Raw genomic sequence first — 17500 nt, 5'->3', positions numbered from 1 at the left:
ACCCAAGAAGGGATTTCTTCTGCCCGAATAGAAGCTTGACCTATTCAAGCAGGAGCTTCATCTGCCCAAGAAAGGGTTTAATCTCCCCAAGCAAGGGTTTCATCTCCCCAAGCAAGGGTTTCATCTGTCCAAGCAGGAGCTTCAAAAAGGGATACTACCTGCCCAAGCAAGTGTTCCATCTTCCTTTGCAAGGTTTTTCATCTTCTGGAGCTTCACCCACCCAAGGAGGTATTTCATTTGCCCAAGCAAGACCTCTCCCACCCAAGCAGGAGCTTCACCTATCCAAGTAGGGATTTCATCTACCCAAGCAGATACTTTATGTGTCCAAGCAGGAGGGTTATCTGCCGAAGCAAGCACTTCATCTTCTCAAGCAAGAGCTTCAACTACCCAAGCAGACTTTTCCTTTACCCGAGCAGATACTTCATGTGTCCTAGCTGGAGGCTTATCTGCTAAAGCAAGTGCTTCATCTGCCCAAGCAGGAGCTTCATCTGCCCCCACCATATCTTTATCCATTAATACACAGACTCTAGGAGATAAATCTGCCCATGTAAAGAGTCTAGGGGCTTTACTTGCCTAATCATCAGACCATCAGATGGTGTTCCATCTTTCCAACCAGGTGGCACCTTCTACAAAAAACACCACATGCTTTATCTGCCCACGCAGGAACTGTATCTGCCCAAAGGAGGGTTCCAGGGATCGCAGGGAAGCCGTCTTTGGGTTTATTATGTGCCTAAGCTGAGGCTTTATCTGCCTAAACACAGGTCTCATCTGCCCAAAAGGCTTCGACCGCCCAAAAAGAAGGAACAACTCTGTGCAAGCAGGGGCTTCATGGGCTTAGTTCACCTAATCAGGGGTATTATCTTCACAATCAGTGATTCTTCATGTAAACTAAAGACAGCCTGCTTAGCTTTACACACTCACACTGCATCTGGCTGTATATTTAGTGTGGAGATGTTTGTGTTTGTTCGGTCTTGCGTGTTTATCATACCCTGTGAGACTAGTTTAACTTCCTTTGCACTCTGGTGTTATATAACACGATTGTGTTATGCGCACCGCACATGTGGTGAAGCTGCTGTATTGTGTTGCGTCCTGTGAAGGCAGCCTGTGGTTAGCAATTAGTGCGTAGTAGCTGAGGCTTCCTGGTATGTTGCGGTGAAGACGAAGACAGTCCTGCCTGTACCGTATTCATCTCTGAGGTTGGGTTTAACTGGGAGTGCATGAAATGGTGGAATGCTGGTTACCCACGTAACTGTAGCCCTTAACGTACGTGCCTCAGTGTCGACACGGTTTCCAGGAAGATCCTTAAACACATCACGTACGAGAGTACAAAAATGGAGTGGAAAGAAAAGGGAAAAAAAGGATGTTTAAATTGCACCAAATATTTCAGTGGACTTGTTGGTTTAATAGAGGTAATAAAGTTAATCCATGGTTAATCCAGACTGATCTTGTGTTATGTTTAAAACCGTGAGTTCTCTTCAGGGAAACAATAAATCTTAAACAGTGATGTGAACTGATCAGATAAATTGTCTACGTTCACAAAGCTGAAACAATGACCATTTTGATAACAATGTTTCTGCCAGCTTTTAAAGAGCTCACCTTTTCCCTGTAGTTTAAATTTATAAGACGAGTAAGTTCCTGGTCAAAAATAAAATACTCAATAATTTGTAAAAGCCTATAGAAGCCTATAAGGCACTACATCACATTTTTTTACATTTTACATTTTTAAGGCACTCCAAAAGGACACACCACCATGTTTTCTTGAAAGTGCCAAAGCCTGGGTTATATGGTGCTGGAAGGGCACCCTAGATCGTGTTTCCTTGCACGCATGGACGCCTGTAGGGCACTATATAAGTGTATAAGGTCTTCTCCACTGGACAGGAACCCTAGATGGCACTTCCTCACATTTTCTCGCACATAGAAGCATCCTATAGGGCACCTTATTGTCTTTAAGTAAAGTTAGGAAGCCTAGAGGGCACTGCATCCTACAGTATATGTGCCACTGGAAAGGAACCTCATATGGCAGATCCTCACATTTTCTTGCAGCAGCATCCTGTAGGGCACTTTATCATGTTTATGTAAAGTAGAGGAGCCTAGCTGGCACTGCATCATATATGCGCCAGTAGAAAGGACCCCTAGAGGGTGTGTACTTGTACATAGTAGTGCATTACATAAGGTGTTCTTCACTGGAAAGGAGCACAAGATGGAAGTTCATCACATTTTGTCTCATCTTAGACATTCTCTTTTTATGATGTTTAAGTAGAGTAATCTTTGGGGGTGTTTACTTGCTTATAGTCAAGCCTAAAGAGCACTACATAAGGTATTCTCAAACAGGAAAGGAACGCTAGATGGCACACCACATGGCACATCATAGAGTTTATAGGGCATTACTCCATTACTCCATGCTTCCTTGCACACAATGTGACTTTTACTTATGCTACACTAGATTTACACCCTAGCAGGCCCTTCATTATATTTCCTCACACAAAGTGGCAGCTATAAGGGCACTTCATCAAATTTAATTGTCTATTTAATAGGAAGCCAGTAGGGCACTTCATCACATTTTCTCACACCTCACATGATCCTAGAGGGCAGTTTATCATGTACAAGTAAAATGGGGGTGTTTATAGAACACTATATTATGTTTCCTCTGCACACAAGGTAACCTAGATGGCACTACACTAGATGCTCACCCTAGCAGGCACTTCATCATGTTTCCTTGCACATAATGGCACCCATGAGGGCACTTCATCTTATTTCATTGTCTTTTTAATAGACACCCATTTTCTCATACTAAACACCATCCTAGAAGGCACTTTCTAATTTACTAAAATTGTGAAGCCTGTAGGGAAATACTTCATGTTTCCTTGTGTGTGTATATATATATATATATATATATATATATATATATATATATATATATATATATATATATATACACTCACCTAAAGGTCAAGACAATCTCCTGAACATCAAACTGAATGTCAGAATGGAAAAGAAAGGTGATTTAAGCAATTTTGAGCGTGGCATGGTTGTTGGTGCCAGACGGGCCGGTCAGGGAAAAACATCCAGTATGCGGCAGTCCTGTGGGCTAAAATGCCTTGTTGATGCTAGAGGTCAGAGGAGAATGGGCCGACTGATTCAAGCTGATAGAAGAGCAACTTTGACTGAAATAACCACTCGTTACAACCGAGGTATGCAGCAAAGCATTTGTGAAGCCACAACATGCACAACCTTGAGGCAGATGGGCTACAACAGCAAAAGACCCCACTGGGTACCACTCATTTCCACTACAAATAGGAAAAAGAGGCTATGATTTGCACAAGCTCACCAAAATTGGACAGGTGAAGACTGGAAAAATGTTGCCTGGTCTGATGAGTCTCGATTTCTGTTGAGACATTCAAATGGTAGAGTCAGAATTTGGCGTAAACAGAATGAGAACATGGATCCATCATGCCTTGTTACCCCTGTGCAGGCTGGTGATGGTGGTGTAATGGTGTGGGGGATGTTTTCTTGGCACACTTTAGGCCCCTTAGTGCCAATTGAGCATCGTTTAAATGCCACAGGCTACCTGAGCATTGTTTCTGACCATGTCCGTCCCTTTACGACCACCATGTACTCTTCCTCTGATGGCTACTTTCAGCAGGATAATGCACCATGTCACAAAGCTCGAATATATATACTGTATATATATGAAGTATATGTGATGTAATGCCTTTAGAGCATTACATTTACATTTACATTTACATTTGGGCATTTGGCAGACGCTCTTATCCAGAGCGACTTACATTTTTACATTACATCACATATACTTCACAGGATATCCACCTGAATGTGCACTCCATCTTTTTTTTTTTTGCACATAGCTCATATGCATTGCTCAAGCAGAACAACATCCTAGAGGGCACTTCATCTGATTTGGTAAAGTATAAAAGCCCGAAGAGCCCTACAATACATATTCTTCACTAGATAGGCACCCTATGACGCATTTTGTCACATTTTTTTCCGCATAGTAGTATAGATGAGGGCACTGCTTATTTTTTTTACATTTAAAGGGCAGCCACTAGGGCACTTCATCAAATTTTCTTCATATAAAAGGAACTTTTGTACATTTTATTTTTTTTATTACATTTTCAAACATAAAAGTCACTTAAAGGTTTTTAAAGGTTCACAAAACAACAAAACATCTCCTGTCTATCAATGAACTATTTCCATAAGACTTTGACTTGATATTTATCCAATTATAATTTATTCTGTATCTTTCATGTATCCTTTTTATACATTCATAGCTCAAAGTAGAAATGCAACTGCAGCTGGAAGACAATGCGAATGTGAGAAAGTGGAGAGAAAAGAGGAAGCCGCGGAAAATTCCATGGACAGAAATAACTGGCGTTTTTCCTGCTTATTGTGTGACTGCACATGGGATCGGGATGTGATCACATAACACGGGTGTCAGATACATTAGTGTCAATACTATTCACTTCCAGCAAGTCACTGAGGTGATTTGAATTAACACATTAAACATGATGTGAAAGATCTGGAGATGTAAATAACCTTTAAATGATTGGGCTTTGGTTTCGATCTGAATAACAAAATAGGCCATGTCACGCTCACATTTTCATGTGTAAAGTAACTCTAGCTGGACATACAAAATAATAATAAAAACAATATCGGTGCTCAGCAAGGAAAAGGAAGGGAAACAGAGGGGAAACAAGGCTGAGAGATGCATTTAACAGGTAAAAGTGTCATGAAATACGAGCTCAGTAAAAATCTTTTCCCTGCAGTTTATAAGTCTTTAATAAAGCATGTGCAACCAAAAAGAAGTTTTCTATCAAAAGGTCAAGTAGGGAAGCATGGGGTTAGACGAATAACAAACCTTAATTAATAAAGATGACGGAAATTATATATGATATAATAAAGATGACATTGATTTACATGATAGGTTTTTTAAAAGTATCCATCTATAAGTTTTTAAAGCTTTTCTACATGACAATTATATATAATTTAATATTCCTTTTCAAATTATTTTCACTTTTTAATAAAAGCATGCACATGTTTGTACACATAATCATAATACAATAAACAGCTGATTGTAGGATATATGGGTAATTGACAAAAGGAAAGAGTTTCCTCCTTTCCGTTAAAATAAATATATATATGTTACATTGTATCAGACAAACTCTTACCTTTTCCTTTGATCCTGATCTCTCTCTCGCTCTCTCTCTGCACTGAGCGCTATGAAACTCCGCGCGCTGAAAAGAGGTCCGAGTTACCACGGAAACAGTGGGCGGTGACGCTGCCGTACAGCCCCGCCCCCACCGGAATTACCAAATATGGCCAGGACATATCTACACAGGTCTAGGAAACTTTAATCTTTAATAAACACTGTGTCTTAATGAACAAAGTGATGATAAAAAGCAAATTTATTTATAACACATTTTAATTTTTTTTTATATTTTTATATTACTATATATAAATTAAATATTATATGTTACATATAGCATAACCCCCCCTCCAAAAAAAAAAATATATATACACACTTTATGAAAAGAAAAATATAGGTGTAAAAGTATGACATAAATAACTTTATAGTTATTATTTTACAGGAAATGATATCCAATATTACTTAAGCACACTGTAAATATTAATAATAATAATAATAATAATAATAATAATAATACACTGGTATCCTAACATATCTATGCTATTTTTATAGTAAATTTAGTTTATAGTACATTTTAAAATGATAAGGCTAGCTATATTACCCATGGCACACTGTACACATTTATATTGCCATTATTATTATTATTATTATTATTATTATTATTATGTAATCCAAGCAGACATTTAAATTTTAGTTTGAATGTTATCTTTATAAAGAAATTATATATATATATATATATATATATATATATATATATATATATATATATATATATATATAAACTATAATAACCTAGGCTACTATAATAATAATAATAACTTATGATTCCAAACATTACAAATAAATTTTTCATGAGTGTTATGACACGAGAGAACACACTGCCAGTGTAATGTGTGGTATTATTTGGCATGACATCTGACCTTACACCAGTGTTCAGTGTCGTTCACGAGAACAGCTCTTTTTCGAAATCATAAATCTGATCCTAAGTATTTTAAAACTACCATAATTATTGACTGGTACAGTACATCCCAGTTTGTAGTAAATGAAAACAAAATAAATATCACAATGAGAGTTTTTAGAGTAGTAAATGTATTATAAAGTTCATTATCCTAATCTTTCGTTCTAACTTAAATAATTAGGATTTATTTTCTCTAATAGCAGAAATCAGGAACTGATCAGGAAAAGTGTTAAACATTCATCCATATAAGAAGTGCACTTAATGATGTACACTATGCCTGACACCTAGAGGCACCTAGACAGCATTACATCAGGAATTCTAAATATCATGTCATTTTTTACATTATAGTAATTTATTATTATAACTATGAGCATTAATGAGGTGAAGAACTGATGTTGGATAAGAAGGCTCGTAATCCATGTTCCAGGTTCATCCTAAAGGTCTTCAAGGCTTTGTGCAGGAGTTCCTTCACACCGAAATAATGAAACCATGTGTTTATGAAACAGGAATATGTGTCTAAAAAGTGCTCACATGCTGTGGCATCAGAATAAACATCACCCTTTACTGGAACTATAATAAATGCAGGCCAGAGTGCATGGTCTAGTACTTCATGGCTGAGATGTTGTCACTCCTGGACTGTTCTAAAACACAACTAGAGAGGTACATTTCCTAAAAGAAGATGTGAGTTGTGTTTGTTGTGGCAAAACTCGGGGCCTTTTATAATGACAGTTAACGAGATCAGTCGCTAAGGTGCTCTAAAGTGGTTGCTAGGGCGTGGCTTGGCACCTTCACAATGATCCTGAGAGAATTGAGTTAAATGAGCCCAACCTCCATGTCTCCATGACAATGTGATCCAGTTTTAAGTTATTTTTTCAAAGTTCCTATAGAAGTTACCACATCAGGGAATGCAACTGTGAGCACTTCCTGTTTTAAAATTTGTACGGAAAAAAAACTCCCCTGCAAGATAATACAAGTGATGCTTTGCTTTACAAGCACCACCAATAAAAATATTTTAACCCATGGCACCATGTCACCACAACTGGTCACTCTTCGGTGCGACTCATACTTTTGTTCATGTATTGACATACTGTATATGCACGTCTCGACGCTTGTCTGTTGTAATGTTGTAACCTTTTTGCATTCATTATAGTGAATGAAATTAAATACTAAACTGAAACAAAATTTAATATTACACTAAAATATTACCTGAAAAGAATCTTTTTCAACAAAATATAACATTTATTCATAAAGTACAGACAGCTTTCCAAGAAATATAAAAGACATTTGGATTTTTGTTTCTTTTTAATGTAAGAAAACATTCATTTCAATCATGATATCAGGATATGAATATAATATTCTGCATTGGATTATAAAAAAAAAAAATCCTCTTGCCCCCCCCCCCCCCCCGCCCACACACACATGCACGCACAGAATTTGCACTTTTAAATACAAACTTGTACAAAGTTCAGCATTTAAAAAAATAAGACATTTTTGGACCATGAACCCCCACCCCCCCTCCTCCAAACCAGCATTTTTTAAAGTAAGGAATTAAAACACATCACATTACAAAAAAAAAATCAACGCCTGTGCGTTTCATCCTTTTTACGTCATACTGTAAATTCGATTCATTTTCTTATACTGTAGTTACATTTAATGTTGTTAGAACATACAGCGAATACAGCAGCACTAAACAGAGCTCAAGATAGTAAGACAGAAAGAGACGTTTTCCGACGTTTCTTGTCCTGAAAACAACAGCAGACGTGACGCATCACAAAAAAAAAAAAAAGAGCCGACACTGGAGACTCCTTTCATTGAGTCTTCAGTAGGATGAACATGTTACGATGAAAACTGTAGAGTAATTAGAACGAGCGTGTCGATTTAAACCTGTGATTGTGACATGTGACGGTCTGAACACACAAATCTGATCTTTTTTTAAAATTTTTTTTATTTAGATTGGATTTAAGTCACTTTCGCGCGCGTTCCTAGACTGGATGAAAGATCTGATAATTGGTCACGTGACTTCAATGAGAAAGGGCAGATCGGAATTCCTGAGACTTTTCCTGTCTCTCGACATGCGCGGGAATTCCCTAGCAGTGCTAGCGACGGCTGATAAACCAGCTAGAGCAAGACGCCAGGCTTTCTTTAACAAATACAGCTGACTAACGGCTCGTTCTCCTCCAGACCAAACTCCAAGCATTATTTTTTTTATCACAAATATAACGTGTTTTACCCCAGATAATCTGAGGAAATTTCCGAGGTCTAACTGGTCCAGATTAGAGTCGGATAAAAGTCGGTTGTAATGAAGAATGTGAAGCATCATGACGCGCAAATCCGATCTTAGCAACACAACAATCAGAACTGAACATTGCCTTGAGACTTAAAAAAATACAAATCACACACATACTGTGGTCCGGAGTTTAGCTTGAGCACGCATCACAACTGGGAACATACGTGCCTTTGATGTTGTCTGTGTTGCCATAGAAACGATCGATTTCTGCGGAGATGAACAACTATAAACCTCGTCTTAGTGTCAAATCTGATCCAGTGTTCATGTGCATAGTAGATGAGTGCAGGACTGATGCATTCGCCATTTTAGAAAGCCACACACACACACACACACACACACACACACACAGGTAAACCATACCACTCTTACAAAAAAACAAAAAAAAAACGGAACACTTAGTGAAACATATACAAAAGGTGTTCAAGTCAAACCGGGACTAAGCCGTACCCCTTTTTTTGCGGCGTATAAACGTGCTACATTTTGCACTGAGCTGGATGACTGGTAGTGTGAAGTCGGTTCAGGAAACATGTTTACACGTATATATATATTTTTTGTTTATCACTTGTTTAACCTAAACTGGAGCGTTTAGTGACGCACGGCTACGTTAGCCTCGCAGCTCGGACATCTACGTAAACATGAGAACACTGACCTGAACATGGCTGCATGTCATAATTATCTGTAGTGTTTTATCATTGTTTTACAAGAAATAATTAGTTGATTAATTAATTAATTGATGAGTGAAAAAGTGATCGGTTGTAAGGTTACATAAAAAAATAATTACATTTCCATCATTTTCTAAAACTAAGAACTAACGTTTTCGATCAAATCGTTATTGTAGATGTACGTTTAATCAACACTAATTACAAACAATTTCGAGCGACATCTTTTAAAGGTAGTGTTTTTACTCCTTCTACACACACACTCGGACCTCAGGAGTGATCCCAGGATCGAGCTGTAACGTTTTAAGTACAGAGTTCCCTTGTTTTGTTCCAGGTCTCCTCCTCAGTTTTAAATGAAGACTCCGCCCCCTGTGATGTCACACCGGGCCTCTGGGGGCGCCGTTGAGCAGCGGAGCCGTAAAGTCGGCGCTGGTGGGTGAGTCGTCCACGCTGTTCCTCCGGACAGCCGTCAGCTCGAACACCTCGTGTATTGCCTTCCTCAGACAGTGGAAGTTATAGTCGATCAGACCTGAGGGGGGGAACACACACACACACACACACACACACACACACACACACACACACACATACGCACAGGGCTATGTAACTTCATAATGATTAGATGTCTTCTGAGTGCCTGTGTGTGTGTGTGTGTGTGTGTGTGTGTGTGTGTGTGTGTGTGTGTGTGTGTTACCTTTCTTGTCAAAGCTCTCCTCCCTCAGGATACACACCAGCGCCAGGAACCTGGTCACCTCCTTCAGGTAGAGCACCGTGGTGTTGTTCAGCTTAATGATGGCCAGAGAGCCTTCGTCATACGCAGAGCCGCTGCTGTCCTCCTTTAACCTGAGAACACACACACACACACACACACACACACCAGACATAGAATTAGAAAAAATATCTATTAATAATAATTTAAAAAATCATATTCATTTGTAATGTTTTGATTACACACACACACACACACACGGTCAGGGTAATAAAGCCTGCTGAAATGCAATATTCAAATATGCACAGAGAGACAGAGAGAGAGAGACAGAAAAAGACATGATTAGAGACAACAGTACAGTCAGACAGAGACACAATGAGACGGGCAGACACAAAAAAAAAGCCATACATTAAATTTAGAGAGACATAAGGAGAGAGACAGAAAGAATAAGAGACAAAAACAAGAAAAGAATATGAGAAAGAGACAGAAATAAGGGGACAGACAGACATAAGAAATAAGAGAGAGAGAGAGAGAGAGAGAGACACGAGGAGAGACACCAAAAGGTCCAGACAGACACATATTTTGGTTGAAATGAGTGATTTGATGAGTTACGTGTGATCGTGTGACTTAGTGTCCACACAGACGAGACAGGAGCGCGTCTCACCCGTAGATGCAGGAGACGTCGATGACGACGTCGATCATGTCACAGCACAGCTCGTACGACTGCATGTCCACGGGAGAACTGTCTGTGGCCACGTAGATCTTACTGAGCACGTCGAACAGGAACGCTTTCTCAACTCCTGAGTTCTGCTCACACACACACACACACACACACACACACACACACAGAGAGGTGACAAAACTATTCAAAATTGCATATCTAATGGAAGTAACAAGCCACACACACACCGATATGAAGATGTTGAGGAGGTTCTCCAGCGTGGGCAGCTGAGGGATGAGCTTCTGCACCACTTTACTGAACGCCTCGAATATTGAGTGGTCGTAGATGCTGGTCAAGTAAAAGCTGCAACACACACACACAGAAATAAATATATACATGATCATTTTACCAGTGAAGAAATAGCTAAAATAAAAAAATGACTTTTATTACAATAAAGTGAACAGCGAGCCTAGCATGCTAATAATAAGTGTTACGGTGATAATAACTGTGTCTGTTACACTATTTTATTAGCCTGAGTTATAATAATAAATTGTTATTATTAAAGAAAACGATTAGATAAAATGCTAAGTGTTTTACCAGGAGTGATAATAATGAGCGTACAGGTGTAGATGTGAGTGATTTAGCTTCCTGTCAGTATGCTGGTGTTAACTGTCCCATGAGCTAGTGTTATACCTGGGCAGGAAATAAACACCCTAACGACGGAAGGAAAAACCTGATGAGAGAACACAGACGTTGACATAGCAAGGACAAAATGAACAAATGAAAGAAGAACTTAAAAGATAAAAGGAAAAAAAATATATCTTGCAAACTAACGAATAGAGAGAGCACTAAAGAAAACCAAAACCAAAATGTAAAAACCTGGCATGTTCCAGAATAATTTTGTTCCCAAGAAAAATCCTTTTGTAGCTCGGAACCATCTTGTTCCCCCAAGAATCCTTTTGTTCCCTCTAGAGTCCTTTACGTTCCCCCTAGAGTTCTTTACGTTCCCCCTAGAGTTTTTTACGTTTTCCATGAATCTTTTCTGTTCCCCCAAGAATCTTTTCTGTTCCCCCAAGAATCCTTTCGTTTCCCCCAAGAATCCCCCCCCCCCCCCCCCCCCCGCCCCCAAGAGTCCTTCCTGTCTCCCCCCCTACAAAAGAGGCCTTTCTGTCCCCCCCCCCCCAAGAGCCCTTTGTGCCCCCCCGAAAGGTCCTTTCCTTCCCGCCCCCGCCCAAGAGTGCTCTCCGTTCCCCCCGGAGTCCTTTTTTCCCCTAGATTCTTTTCCGTTTCCTCAAGAATCCTTTCGTTCTCCATAGAGTCCTTTCCGTTTCCCCAAGAACTATCTTGTTCCCCCAAGAATCCTTCCCCCCGCCCCCAAGAGCCTTTTCCGCCCCCCAAGAGCCCTTTACGTTCCCCCAAGAGTCCTTTCCGTTCCCCCAAGAGTCTTTTTTTCCCCTCAAAATATTTTCCGTTCCCCCAAGAATCCTTTCGTTCTCCTTTCGGTTCCCCCAAGAACTATCTTGTTTCCCGAAGAATCCCCCAAGAATCCTTCCGTTCCCCCCAGGGTCCTTTCAGTTCCCCCAGAACCATCTTGTTCCCCAAGGACTCCTTTTGTCCCCCCCAGAGTGATTTCTGTTCCCCAGAATCCTTCCCCCCGCCCCCAAGAGCCCTTTTCGCCCCCAAGAGTCCCCCCCCTCAAGAGTCCTTTCAGTTCCCCCAAGAGTCCTTTCGTTTCCCCAAGAGTCCTTTCCCCCGCCCCCCAAAAGTCCTTTCGTTCACCCTAGAGTCCTTTCTGTTTCCCCAAGAATCTTTTATGTTCCCCCAAGAATCCTTTCCGTTCCCCCAGAACCATCTTGTTCCTTCAAGAATCCTTCTGTTCCCCAAGTGTTCTTTACGTTTCCCCAGAACCATCTTGTTCCCCAAGGACTTTTTTTGTTCCCCCCAGAGTGATTTCCGTTCCCCCCAAGAGTCCTTTCCGTTTCCCTAGAATATTTTCTGTTTCCCTGAAAATCCTTCTGTTTCCATTTTGTTCCCCTGAACCATTTAGTTTCCTTCCTGGAACCAATTTTTCTCCCTGAAACGGTTTTCGTTCTCCCCAGAACACTTCTGTTCCCCTCCAGGATCATTTCGTGTAGAAAAGCTAACTCCTGACTCGCGGTTCACCTGAGGTGCAGTTTGTCGAGGCCGGCGTCCACCAGGTCATCGTTGGCCCTCTGGTGGATGTCTCTCTGTGTCTCAATCTTGTGGTCGTCTGAAAGACCGTCCACCTTGTGCACGAACACCTCGAAGTTGATGCGCGGGTTGACCCTGTAGGCGCGGGACACAGTGAGGTGCAGACGTCCCAGAGCCTCCATGTAGTCGTCCTGCAGGGGGGGGAAACAGCAGCGTTCAGCGTCTCACAGAGATTTTTTCAAATAATGTGTAAGGTGTAAAGTGGGTGTGGCGTCTAATCATATGAACCTAGTGAGGAGAAGGGCGCACCTGAGCGTCGATGACGAAGATGAGCGCCCCGGTGCCTCTGAAAATCATCTGGTAGTCAAAGGCGGGGTCGAGGAAGTCCACCTGCCCCGGGAAATCCCAGATCTGAAAGTGAACGAAGGAGCTGCTGCTGATGTCGTCTTTGTAGATCTTGTTGGTGCTCTCCAGGAACAGCGTCTCGCTCGGGGACATCTTGTGGAAGACCACCTGAGACAACGAGAGGGACATACGAGTCAAATGGAATAGAAAAAGGAACAATTGAGTGAGAGATGAAAAACAAGCTTGAAAGAAAGGACGAACAGGCGAAAGAAAGGAATAGCGAGTGAAAGCTGGGGCAAGGAAGTGGAAGACGAAGAGAAACTGGGGAGAAAAAGAAACCCTAGCAAGGCAAAACGAAAAATTACGAGTGAAAGAAGGAACAGTGAAAGATGAAGAACTGGAAAGAAAAAGAAAAATACGGGAAAAGAAAGGAAAGTGTGTGTGTGTGTGTGTGTAGAGACCTTCTGGATGGAGGACTTGCCGCTGCGCCGGAGCCCCATCAGGAGGATCCGCGGTTTCTCAGTGTCACCGTCTTCCTCCTCACCCTCATCCTCTTCCTCCTCTACACAGTAAGCTTCACTGAGGTGAGGAAGAGGAGGAGGGGGAGGAGGGGGGTGAGGATGATGAAGGTGATTATGTAGAAGGTGATGAGGAAGATGAGGGTGATGAAGACTCAACCCAGAGCTGGCCGGGCTCTCACCGCCGTACTGCACTGACATCCCTAATCTCACCTTCACACACACACACACACACACACACACACACACAGAGAAAATTCTATTTACACGTGCCTTCACACACACACACACACACACACACACACACACACACACACCCAGCCACACCCACACCCTCACACACACTCTCTCTCTCTCTCTCACACACACACACACACACACACTCACTCAAACACACACACTTATTCACACACCCTTTAGTCACACACTCTCATACACACTCTCTCTCTCACACTCACTCACTCTCACAACACTCACCATACACACAAACCGGAAGTTGGTCCACGTGGATCACGTGACTCCCCCCCTCGCTCCCCTTTTTCTTCTTCTTTGACTTCAATGCGTCCCGCACGTTTGCGCCATCTAGCGTCCATCATTTGCACCACAGTACAGAAGTCTTAAATTATTTTTATAGAGTTTATAAACGTAATTAAGGGGAATTTGTGTCACGTGTCACACTTAATAAACCTCCTTAAATATTACATTGTAATAAGGATTATGTGTATATTTATATTTACGCTACGGAACACAAGATGGCGCTGTCGCCATGGTAACGCGCTCCCGTCAGAAAAACCACCGAAGAAAACCCGACACTGTTGTTTGGAAGCGACGCTTCCTGGTGTAAGTCAAATATTCCTCTAATTTACACGACAGTGCAAAGATTATCATTGTAATTTTACTTGACGAATGTTTACGCAGTCTCGTTTAGGTACAATTTGCATTAACTTATCAATGATTTATTACACCGTCGTGTTTATTCAGGTTGTTGTGATTACTCACCGGTAGGAACGAGGGCCGTATCCCACATAGCGTTCTCTCGGAGGAGGAGTGCACTAGGTTGGGTGTAGGGAATCTCACGCTCTGTTGTATTGTAATGGTTAAAGTGCACTTAGGTAGGCTGTGTGGAGCGGATTGAAATACGGCTTCGCGGTTCTGACAGGTTAGATGTAGGTAGTGTTTATTGCTGGTGATTTATTGGGGTTAGAATGTGAAAAGTTAAAGTTAAGGTTGTTTATTAAGAATAGGAGAGTGAAGAGGTGTGTTAAGACTTCATGTGTGTGTAGGTGGTGGTTTGTGATTATAAGCATAAGAGTTCATTCATTCATCAGACTGCAATGGAAGATTTTATGGATTTATTTATCTGTTTATCTGTCTACAGATTTCTCTCTTTGTTTCTGTCTATCTGTATGTCTACCTATTTATCTATCTATGTGTCTGTCTTTCTATCTGCCTTTCTGTTTGTCGTGTATATCTGTTTATATGTTTGTCTCCCTATCTATCTGTTTGTCTGTCTGTCTATTTATAGACTGATTCAATTAATACTGCGATTCTATAAGTATTACAATTTCATAAATGTCCCGATTCGATATTACATATTTACCTGATTTTATTACAGCGTTGTGACCTTGAACCTTAAATGCATCCCATTTCTTATGACATTAGATTTCTCAATTAAATACCAAAGCAAAGCATTTAAACAATACAAACTAAGTTCAAATTCAAGAGTTTAACATTTAAATAAAAATTAAATTAAACACAAAAGCTATATTGTTACTGATCAGGATGTATTCTGTTACATCATCCACCATAATTATTATTTCTAAACATAGAAAATTATGCTGGAAACTTGGATTACGAGCATAATTCGTTCCGGAAGCGGGCTCATATTCCCAAACACTCGTAAACCAAATCGAATTCTCTCATAAGAAATAATGGAAACTCAAATGATTAATTTCACAGCCTAACAAAAATTAATACATAAAAATAATTAACACAAAATATGAAGTAAAAATAAAACAAATTAACCTGCACTTTACCTTTAAAAAAAAAGGAAAAATATATCCCGACAGATAAGTGTTTCTGTTTGTGTGTGCAGGCGCTGTGTGTGTGTGTGTATGTGAATTTAAAGTTAGCTACCCTTTCCCTCTTCTTGTCTTACGCAGTTACCCTTCCTCCACTCTTTTCTCACACATGTGTGCACACAACGGAAACACTGTTTTATTAAACAAATAAACAAGAAATCTCTCTAATGACACTGGGTTGAGCGCCACCCCAACCGAATCACTGCTGTAAAGTAAAAATAAAACAAATTAACCTGCACTTAACCTTTGAAAAGAATCGCGACAGAGCAGTGTTTCTGTGTAGAGCAGAGAGAAAGAGTGTGTATGTCTGTGTTTCTGTGAAGGCGAAAGTAGGAGACGTCAAAACAAAACGCACATGCATGATTCTTGGTACTCGTAAACCAAGACTTTTTCATTTTTCAAGTCAAATTTTTTTTTTTAGAAATCTTTGCTTGTCTTGCGGAACAATTGCAAACTGCGTTACTCACAATCCGACGTTTCACGGTATTCCCTCCTATCACACGGTATGCCAGTGAGGGAATAGTTTAAAGAGCGCCACCTGCAGGATTAAAAAGAAACTGCGACATTTTACCGCCTCAAATACCTCCAACGTCTCAAAACCCGACTTAAACAAAGTTTGGACAAAAAGGCAGTTCGGGGGTTTTTCACACAGGAAATTTTTGATAATATAACACCATAAAAATATGTTTCCTTTGCTCCAAAATGTAGACCGATACTCTAAGTAAATGGTGACGAGACACGGATTCATCATTACGAGTCTGACGGTAAACGGCGGAGTATGGAACAGAAACATCCTCAATCACCGACCGAGAAAAAGTTCAAAAGTCAAAACCATCAGCTGGAAAATTTCTCAATGCTCCCAGTTTTCTGGGATTCTCATCTCAAGGACCAGAAGTATTGAAACATTATCAGGAAAAAGGTTAAAAAATCAGCAGTGTTCATTACAGTGAGATGCTTATCGAAGAACTGAAGATTTAACTTTGGATTAAACACAGACGACTGATATCCGAGGACGTTGTGATCTCAGCTCAGCCGTAAAAACATTTTTAATGAGGGAAAACGAGAGCTTGTTAACAAATAGACAAAGTGAATTGAAAAGAAAATAGATTACAGAAGTAGGGAGAAGACAGTGTGAAGTACCGTTTGTTAATTGAATATGCGCTAAAACGATCGCTAATGGTCGGGCCGCGCAATACGATGATATAATATTCTACCTCACGATACCGTTGTCTTACGTATCACAAGTATCATCATGATTTGTAATTAAAACATAATGTTAAAATGTTTTACAGCTGCAGTGAAGTGGAAGCAGCTTTCATCATAGCAAGGTTAGATATTTTTTTGTTTTGTTGTGCTATTAACTCTTAATGTCATGTGTCATGTTTAACTCTCGTTCTTGCTGCTACTTCTCAGACTCTCGGCGCAGCATCATGAGCGTGCCGGACTACCTGCAGTGCGCTGAAGACCACCAGACGGTGCTGGTGCTGGTGCAGCCCCTGGGCGCCGTTCCCGAGGATGAATTCTTCTCTGTGTACAAGCGGGTGGCGAGCGTGTCCCAGGTGAGTGTGGGGGACAACCAGCGCTCGCTGTCGGTGCGCTACCGGCACCACTACGCCCCAGAGAACGGGGAATGGGGTGAGTTTCAGTCGCACCGCCGGGCTGTAGGGCTGGTGGCCGTGGCCTGGTGTCCGGCAGCGGGCAGCGAGTGGGCGCTCACGTCCGAGAGGTTCCGCGCCATGAAGGAGAGACTCGGACCTGCGCTGTATGACTCACGCCTGCTCGCGTTCGGTCTGAGCGGAAACGCCGCCGCCGAGCTGCAGCGTCCAGACGTGGCCTTTTTCCCAGGATACGATAACTGCCCCGAGCTCGAGAAGACCGTTGAGGACTTCATCCAGTCCATCTTCATCGTGCTCGAGTCCAAAAGGCTGGATCGGGCTACGGATAAATCC

The 17500-nt window shown here is 41.1% G+C and overlaps 3 protein-coding genes across 6 annotated transcripts in view; 1 reads left to right on the top strand and 2 right to left on the bottom strand.

The window, feature by feature from the left end:
* The window catches only part of fhl3b (four and a half LIM domains 3b), a 22029-nt gene extending 16782 nt beyond the window's left edge, over window positions 1-5247 (bottom strand). Inside the window, exons 1-2 of one of the 2 annotated variants that reach the window (XM_053510722.1) lie at window positions 5184-5217; window positions 3329-3385 (exon numbers count right to left, since the gene is read on the bottom strand). The gene's annotated coding sequence lies outside the window, so the exon portion shown is untranslated. Of the gene's footprint in view, window positions 1-3328; window positions 3386-5183 lie in introns of both variants that reach the window. The other variant, XM_053510723.1, reaches the window with a different exon arrangement.
* Window positions 5248-9402: 4155 nt separating this feature from the next.
* On the bottom strand, window positions 9403-13963 carry rragcb (Ras-related GTP binding Cb). Its single transcript, XM_053486389.1, has 8 exons — window positions 13948-13963; window positions 13414-13683; window positions 12917-13120; window positions 12599-12798; window positions 10684-10798; window positions 10439-10581; window positions 9760-9908; window positions 9403-9594 (listed from the first exon to the last, which is right to left on the bottom strand). The coding sequence occupies exons 1-8, from the start codon at window positions 13948-13950 to the stop codon at window positions 9443-9445; spliced, it is 1236 nt and encodes a 411-aa protein (XP_053342364.1). The 5' UTR covers window positions 13951-13963; the 3' UTR covers window positions 9403-9442.
* Window positions 13964-14245: 282 nt separating this feature from the next.
* Window positions 14246-17500, top strand: part of trappc9 (trafficking protein particle complex subunit 9) — a 215968-nt gene continuing 212713 nt past the window's right edge. For 2 of the 3 annotated variants that reach the window (XM_053481018.1, XM_053481001.1), the window contains exons 1-3: window positions 14246-14310; window positions 16844-16879; window positions 16965-17500. The exon at window positions 16965-17500 is cut by the window's right edge and continues 71 nt beyond it. In XM_053481018.1, coding sequence (XP_053336993.1) covers window positions 16982-17500 — 519 coding nt within the window. In that variant the 5' untranslated portion in view covers window positions 14246-14310; window positions 16844-16879; window positions 16965-16981. The remainder of the gene's footprint in view (window positions 14311-16843; window positions 16880-16964) is intronic. The other variant, XM_053481010.1, reaches the window with a different exon arrangement.

Source organism: Clarias gariepinus, chromosome 2 (genome assembly GCF_024256425.1).
Source record: "Clarias gariepinus isolate MV-2021 ecotype Netherlands chromosome 2, CGAR_prim_01v2, whole genome shotgun sequence".
Taxonomy (NCBI): Eukaryota; Metazoa; Chordata; class Actinopteri; order Siluriformes; family Clariidae; genus Clarias; species Clarias gariepinus.
This window is presented reverse-complemented; position numbering and strand designations above follow the sequence as displayed.